This window comes from Salvelinus alpinus, chromosome 27 (genome assembly GCF_045679555.1).
Source record: "Salvelinus alpinus chromosome 27, SLU_Salpinus.1, whole genome shotgun sequence".
Lineage (NCBI taxonomy): Eukaryota > Metazoa > Chordata > Actinopteri > Salmoniformes > Salmonidae > Salvelinus > Salvelinus alpinus.
In genome coordinates, this window is record NC_092112.1 from 14,110,390 (window position 1) to 14,118,381 (window position 7,992).

The window sequence follows — 7,992 nt, forward strand, 5'->3', positions numbered from 1 at the left end:
TCGCTATCATCGCTATCATGGACGTCATCGCTATCATCGCTATCATCCGTCGCTATCATCACTATCATGGACGTCATCACTATCATCCGTCGCTATCATCGCTATCACGGACGTCATCGCTATCATCCGTCGCTATCATCGCTATCATGGACCTCATCGCTATCATCCTTCGCTATCATCGCTATCATGGACGTCATCACTATCATCCGTCGCTATCATCGCTATCATGGACGTCATCGCTGTCATCCGTCGCTATCATCACTATAATGGACGTCATCGCTATCATCACTATCATGGACGTCATCATTATCATCCGTCGCTATCATCGCTATCATGGACATCATCACTATCGTCCGTCGCTATCATCGCTATCATGGACGTCATCGCTATCATCCGTCGCTATCATCGCTATCATGGACGTCATCGCTATCATCGCTATCATGGACTTCATCGCTATCATCTGTCGCTATCATCGCTATCATGGACGTCATCGCTATCATCCGTCGCTATCATCGCTATCATGGACGTCCCTAAGATCGACCTCACTGAATGTGGTATTGAGATCTCAAAAATGTAACCTTATCAGTCCTGAGATTCCAGGAAAAATCTGCTTTTCATTCATCTGCACGTCCAGCCCTGATATTTAGGCTCACAATGATGTGTTTTGCCATGTTCTTTTTTTAGGACAACCAGGGCTACAAGTATAAGACAAAAACCAATTTCACATAAACAGTTCCATTCATGAGTTTTACTGACAAAAGTAAATCAAATAAATAAGATGTATTTATCAGGTCTGTCAAAGCACAAACCTGATAAAACAATGTATTTATATGAATGCTGTAAGTACAGAAATTGTTTACTCATTAGGAAATGAATATCCAACTAGTCAGTGACAACAGTGTGGAGTTTGTGACAGCAACTCTGTGAATTTGTGTGAGCTTATTACAGTATTATAGACACTATGTCCTGTTAACCCCTTACCTTCTTTCGATTCTTGTGTAGCTGGTAGTCTCAGCTTTTCATAGATAGCTTTTATTAGTTTGTAGCTCAAACCATTGGGACTCTACAGACATTTTTTGTATAAAATACCCGGCTCCAGGCCTCTTCTTCCCTTGTCTTACAAACACCGCTGTAGCTCAGCCCCCGTTAATCACACCGAATAATGGTTGGTATCTACGGATGCAGACGGAATAGACAAAGCCAGTGGTACTACACAGTCTGTACACAATGTTTAAAAGGGGTTATAAGTCGAAAACGCGCTGACGATAGGGTGGGACTCATTGGCTTAACAACTCATTCTTTGTACAATGTAATGCTAATGGTCAAAATCATCTGTAATTATCTTCTCCTCGTGAATCATAACGTCAGATTCACTCCAGATTTGGGATTAAGACTCATTACATCAGTCTTTAATGGTTTTGAGAGAAAAAATTGTTGTTGCATTCAAATATGTCCGCTCTGTACCTATAGATGTACGTTAGCACATGTACTAGTGCTAAACAAAATACAGTAAAAATCTTCTCATGAATCATAAATCAGATTGATTCCAGATTTGGTATATATGGACTCAATGAATTAGCCAATGATTTTGAGAATGATTAGTCGCTGAATTCAAAGTCAGCCACGCTACACCACTAGATGGCACTATATCACACCAGGGCTTTAAGAACTGAACCCATGGACATGGAGCCATGAAACTTGGTATGTAAACCTTATGTATATATCCTTAGAATCTTTGTGAATATAAAGTCAATGCAACTTTAGATGGCTGCACCAGACCAGTTGGTGGCACTATAGATGCCATTGGCACAAGACCAGTTGGTGGCACTATAGATGCCATTGGCACCAGACCAGTTGGTGGCACTATAGATGCCATTGGCACCAGACCAGTTGGTGGCACTATAGATGCCATTGGCACCAGACCAGTTGGTGGCACTATAGATGCCATTGGCACCAGACCAGTTGGTGGCACTATAGATGCCATTGGCACCAGTGGCACCCAAGATACTAGATCAATAACTATTGGTCAAGTGGACTTTGTCTTGCATAAAAGAATGTTAGATTTAAATTATATGTGAAATATTGTTAAAATAACGCTAAAAATATTTAACTTATCTTAACATAAACCATTAGTCAAATTGACCCCAGGATTTGTATATAAACTCAATACATTAAGTAATGACTTAAAAATATAAAAATATTTAACCTATATTTAAACTAGGCAAGTCAGTTAAGAAGAAATTCTTATTTACAATGACAGCCTACTCCGGCCAAATACAGACGATGCTGGGCCAATTGTGCGCCTCCTTATGGGACTCTCAATCACGGCGGGATGTGATACAGCCTGGATTTGAACCAGGTAATATAGTGACGCCTCTAGCACTGAGATGCAGTGCCATAGACCGCTGCATCACTCGGGATCCCGAGAATTTAAGAATGATTACCTGCGGCATTCAAGATAACCAGCCTACAGCACTAGACTAAACTTCACTTGCGCCAACCATGGTATTGAGAGATAAACGTGGTAATGCTTTCAGTGATTGCACATAACGGAAAACAGTTCCTACATGATAGAGTGCTTGCTTTGTTATCCAACTGATCGTGTCCTTTCTGTCATCCTGTGAACCCCGTTCATAGCTGCTCAAAGCTATATTTTATACTCTTTTTGCAAAAGAAAGTAGTTTGTAGTTCCAGTAGTTAGCTACAATGCTACAAAAAGTAATTAACTACTGGTAACACTACCAAGATTTGAATTTAGTTCAACTACCACCAAGCTACTGTAAAATGTACTTGAATTACTAGTTGAACTACTCCCCAACACTGTCCTTTAGCCTCTGGTCTCATCCCTCCCTCCCTCCCTCCCTCCCTCCCTCCCTCCCTCCCTCCCTCCCTCCCTCCCTCCTCTCCCTCCCAGATGGGTGTATTGCCTCCAGGGCTAACCTGGGGGATATGGCGTGATACAAGGCAGCTCGCCCAGTATCGGTTTACATACATATGAGCACACTACGTGTTAATTCATTTGCAGGGCCTATACTGTAAATACAGGCATGGACACATGCAAACACACAAAACCTCACACACACACGGCTACACACACGCAATGCATATGTACACAAGCAATGCATATGTACACACGCAGACACAGGTGGACAGAATTAGGGACAGGTGGGGAGACAGACGGGCAGATGGACACATACAAATTCTACATTCTCTTTCTCTTGTTCTCTCCCTCTCTGTCATTCTCTCTTTCCTAGTTTATAGTCTAATTACATTTCTTTCATAGAATATATGCATTGTATTTAACGTTAAAGTTGAATCGTTTAAATCCTCTGGCTTAACGTCAGGTCAGTAACTGTTCTGTCCTTCCCAGTCATAAATACATACACGCCCACATGCAAACACACACACACACACACACACACACACACACACACACACACACACACACACACACACACACACACACACACACACACACACACACACACACACACACACACACACACACACACACACACACACACTCACACACACACACACACACACACACACTCACAGTTTCAGATATTCGCTATAGAACTAGGTTATCGTTGAAGAAGGTCAACTGCATTTTCAAACTTTTTTTAAATATTTGAACACACGGTTCATTCCGTAGCTCAGTAAGCAAATGAGCCATAGGTGTGTAGGAGTTATTACAGTGGTGGAAAGTCCTCCGAGCCCTGTGTGATGTCACGAGCTGCATCCCGGGGCTGTTGATGAACTTAAACACAGACCTGCCTCGGGCTCACCTGTCCATCATCCTCACCGATTCTTCAACTGAAAAACGCTAGGGTGGTTTGTGAGACAGAAAACAACACCCTTTCTTTCCTGCTGCTAACCTACAATGCAGATGTAGCATCTCTTACAAACCTGTTACATCTCCCATCCTTTCAGTAATACATGTAATCTAATAACACTTACAGTGGGCGCAGGCAATAGGCCTGTATCTGTTTCAGTTCTACTCATGAGCACATTATCTGCATACTTGGGGAAGGGGATTGCTGTGAACGACACCTGATGAAAACAACTGTAATACAAAACTCCTGTCCTCGTCCTGCAACATCTGACCAGGTTGCTGGTTTAACTGCTATCATTTTAGATTCCTCTCACCTGCTATGAAGAGAGAATGACAACACTTGAATTTGATTACTCAGGCCTATTGACAACACATGGCTGCTGCTGTCTGATAGCCGACAGCGGGAATCCAGCCACAGCTGCAGCAAGCTGCGATGCAACCACAGCAGAGCACCTCAGATGGAGGATGCATGCCTAGGCTAGGCTACAACAATTTTACAAGTCACATCAGCACGCAAGGTTAGACCACAACTGAAGGTAACAGGATCTACACTGAGAATGTTAGGCCTTCCTTTGTGACATGCAAAATACTTTTGGTTTGAAATAAATTGTTTCAATTTAATTCTTCAAGCTGTTATGATTATACTTGCTTTAAAAAAAATATATATATATATATATATATACTTGGTATTGATATCTGGGGTTGAGGGTTAAAATACTGAAAGATTAAAAAGTCATGATAGAATAAAAAGAAGATTAAAATGTCTAATAAATTGGGGTTAAATCCAGTAAAAAAGGGTGCAGAGTAAATGATTAGTCTACATGTTAAATAGTGTTGGGTAGGACAGAATGTACCTAACCCGCTCAACACAAAACAGATTTTTCCAAAGATTACATCATAAACCTCTGTTATGAATTAGCTAGATTAGGCCACTATGAAATTGGATTTAAGAACGGGAGAGAGCGCTGGGAAAACTCTGGATTTATTTAACTGATTTAAAATGTGATTATGTGACGTATTTTACTCATATGCCCACAACAATCTTCAATCAGATGTAATCTATAACATATCGGTTCGGGCCTGGGAAATTCACTTCGATTAACTACTGATGATTACGGCATTAAATGAAGGCCTGCCTACCCGAATCCACCAGCCTGGAATCCACGACAGGAAGCAAATCGTTTTCAAGCATTTTGGTGACGTTGGTGGTATTTTAGATACCCCGTCCTTTTCCAATATAAGTTATTATAGGCCTACCAGACGGCTGAACATCAACTAACTATTCACAACCTTGATCCACATGCTCTTCTTCTCTCCCAATAACTTGGTAGCCAGACATGGCTTTTCGCTAATAAAGTGCAGGTCTATAATGCACAATATGCCGATAATACCCGCAGCTACAGCAGCAGCTCCGGCCAAAAGAAAGAGACGATTAAACTGCATATAATAATTATAGACTCAATATGCACCTGTATGTCACGCTGACATAAATACATAGTTTTAATATAGCAGAAAAGGGTATAGGCAATACCATTCTCAAAATGCATGATTGAATGGGCTAACTTAAATAATAAAGGATTTCAGGGAAATCATGAAGATACTACATTTCACGGACTGATCAAGGAACTATTGATGCCTTCTAAGTATTGGTGTGTGTGTGTGTGTGTGTGTGTGTGTGTGTGTGTGTGTGTGTGTGTGTGTGTGTGTGTGTGTGTGTGTGTGTGTGTGTGTGTGTGTGTGTGTGTGTGTGTGTGATTATGGCGTTATGCACAACTAAAGTCTAATTGAATGTTTTTTGAAAGGCTTCCAAGCAACCAGGATGTTATTTATCTTCCAAGCAACCAGGATGGCATGTTATCTTCCAAGCAACCAGGATGGCATGTTATCTTCCAAGCAACCAGGATGTTATTTATCTTCCAAGCAACCAGGATGTTATTTATCTTCCAAGCAACCAGGATGTTATTTATCTTCCAAGCAACCAGGATGTTATTTATCTTCCAAGCAACCAGGATGTTATTTATCTTCCAAGCAACCAGGATGTTATTTATCTTCCAAGCAACCAGGATGTTATTTATCTTCACAGTACTCTATGAGTGTCACATGTCTTCTCAACAAATTAAAACACAAGTGCAATTTTGGTTAATTAATTTCAATAACACAATGCCTAATAGCCACATGACAGTTAGCCTCAGGGACAGAAATGTAAGATTCAACAATAGGCTTTTAGAATGAATAAATACATTATCTTTACATTTGGAATTGTAAATTGTGAAATAAAATAGTATGTTTTTGTTGCACAATTATTTTGGTTTAAATGTGAATTAATTATTGGTTAAATACGCCCGAAACATTAACCTATAAAGGCTGGTTATAACCATGAATGCACGCTCGATTTTTTTCAGGACAACAGTAGGTCCTTACAAAGAAAGTTATTCTGGACTTTTGATTTTTCAGGTTCTTGCAAAGACTGCTTAAAAATCAGACCATTCCAACCCTCTTGCAAAGATAAAAAAAAAAGTGGTTTGCATTAAACATAAATAGCTATGCTATAGAATAAGATACGTGTTTAAAATGTATCTTGCTTGCTCCAGTCTCACACCGTAAACATGTAGGCCTAAATTCATCCTAATAATTGAGCGTGATAATGGTAATTTAATCTGGTATATAATATGCAAAATTCACATATTTAGGCTATTATCAATTGATCTATAAGGTGATCATACTCACGTCGTATTGTTTCTCTTTGCGACAGTGGTAGGTGCTGAGGGTTCCCCTGCTTGCGACGGGACATTGCCCCTGCATCTACTCTGGCATCGCCCGGAGACCTGCGCTTGGGGTCGGCTTGCTCCGTGATGATCCTCCGCTGGTCTGGTGCCCGGTAACTTTTTCAAATTGCTTCCAATTCAGACGATTTACACAAAGCTACTGTAAGTGAAAATGAGCCTAGTGTGTTTTTATTGTGGTTGTTGAATGGCGGGTAAAAACCGTTGGTCAATATTGTCCAGTTCTCTTATCGCAGAATCACTCACTCTAAACGCAACACCTGGAATTGCCAAAGGAAGCTTTAGGATACAACAGAAACATGCAGGTGCATGCAAATATTTCTGTAAGGTTATGTTAATAACAACAATGGATATTGTAATAATTGCAGAGAATAACGATCATTTAAATTCCGACGAGGTGTCCTCTTCTGCAGCTCGTTGACAACTGGGGTAGCCTACGGTGCATGCCACTCTTCGACCGATGGGTCAATATTCGATTCAACTGTCACCTCTTCTTCTCCTCTGATATGTTCTCAAATAATTATAACAAATTAGCTACTAATTTACGTGATGTGAGCTTTGGCCCCAGTCAGTCCTCGCGGCGCGCGTCTTGGCAACGGTGAACGGAATGGCATGGAACTCTACGCTCTAGGAGTTGAGGTGGGAGAAGGAGACAACAGCCAGTTACAGCAAAACACCTCCTCTTTCTCTCATTCCAAACAGCGGAGGTCCAGTGTTTCCGTCTTGTTGCTTTGGGAGGACCCCTTCGTGTGTGTGTGGCTGGGGTTGCCTCTGTACAATGGGATAAGAATTCAAGTTCAAGTGCGGACGTGACGTTGCGTCCACGCTGAGAGAGACATTAGTGGGACTTGGGGGCAGTGGGGGCGACTAGCGGTGATTCGCGTGCCCATTGGCTTACCTGGAGTGCGCGCGTTTGGCGCGTGCGGTAAGGAATCAAATGGACACAGCGCGAGGAAACCAAAGCAAACCGTGCGCGCGTGCAGCGCAGACAACCCCTTCCAAATCGCTTTCACAATGAGATGATGGCATATCATGTAACAGATTTCAAGGTGGATTTTGAAAAAGCTTTAAACTGTCAATAAGGCTACTTTTAGCCTGAGTAATTTGAAGACTGGGGTTATGCGGTAAGCATAGAAGTGATTTGGTCCAAATTAGATTTGATTCTACATTCAATAGGCTACCGACATTCGCTTTGCGTAAATGCTATAGCAATTTTTCTTTAAGATGATGTTTATCACTAATGCAGTGTTTCAGTTGTTTATCATTTTGCTAATATGTAAAATAAGACACGAAGGCCTACATAAAAAATGCTGTGCCAAAAAGAACATTAGGCTATAATTAATTGAGGCATTAATGCAATAATACATAATAAAA

At 41.1% G+C, this 7,992-nt stretch overlaps 1 protein-coding gene across 1 annotated transcript in view; it reads right to left on the reverse strand.

Annotated features, from left to right (window-relative positions):
• Positions 1 to 7,581, reverse strand: part of LOC139555991 (B-cell lymphoma/leukemia 11B-like) — a 56,516-nt gene extending 48,935 nt beyond the window's left edge. Inside the window, exon 1 of the mRNA XM_071369429.1 lies at positions 6,563 to 7,581. Coding sequence (XP_071225530.1) covers positions 6,563 to 6,626 — 64 coding nt within the window. The 5' untranslated portion in view covers positions 6,627 to 7,581. The remainder of the gene's footprint in view (positions 1 to 6,562) is intronic.
• Between the last annotated feature and the right edge of the window lie 411 nt (positions 7,582 to 7,992).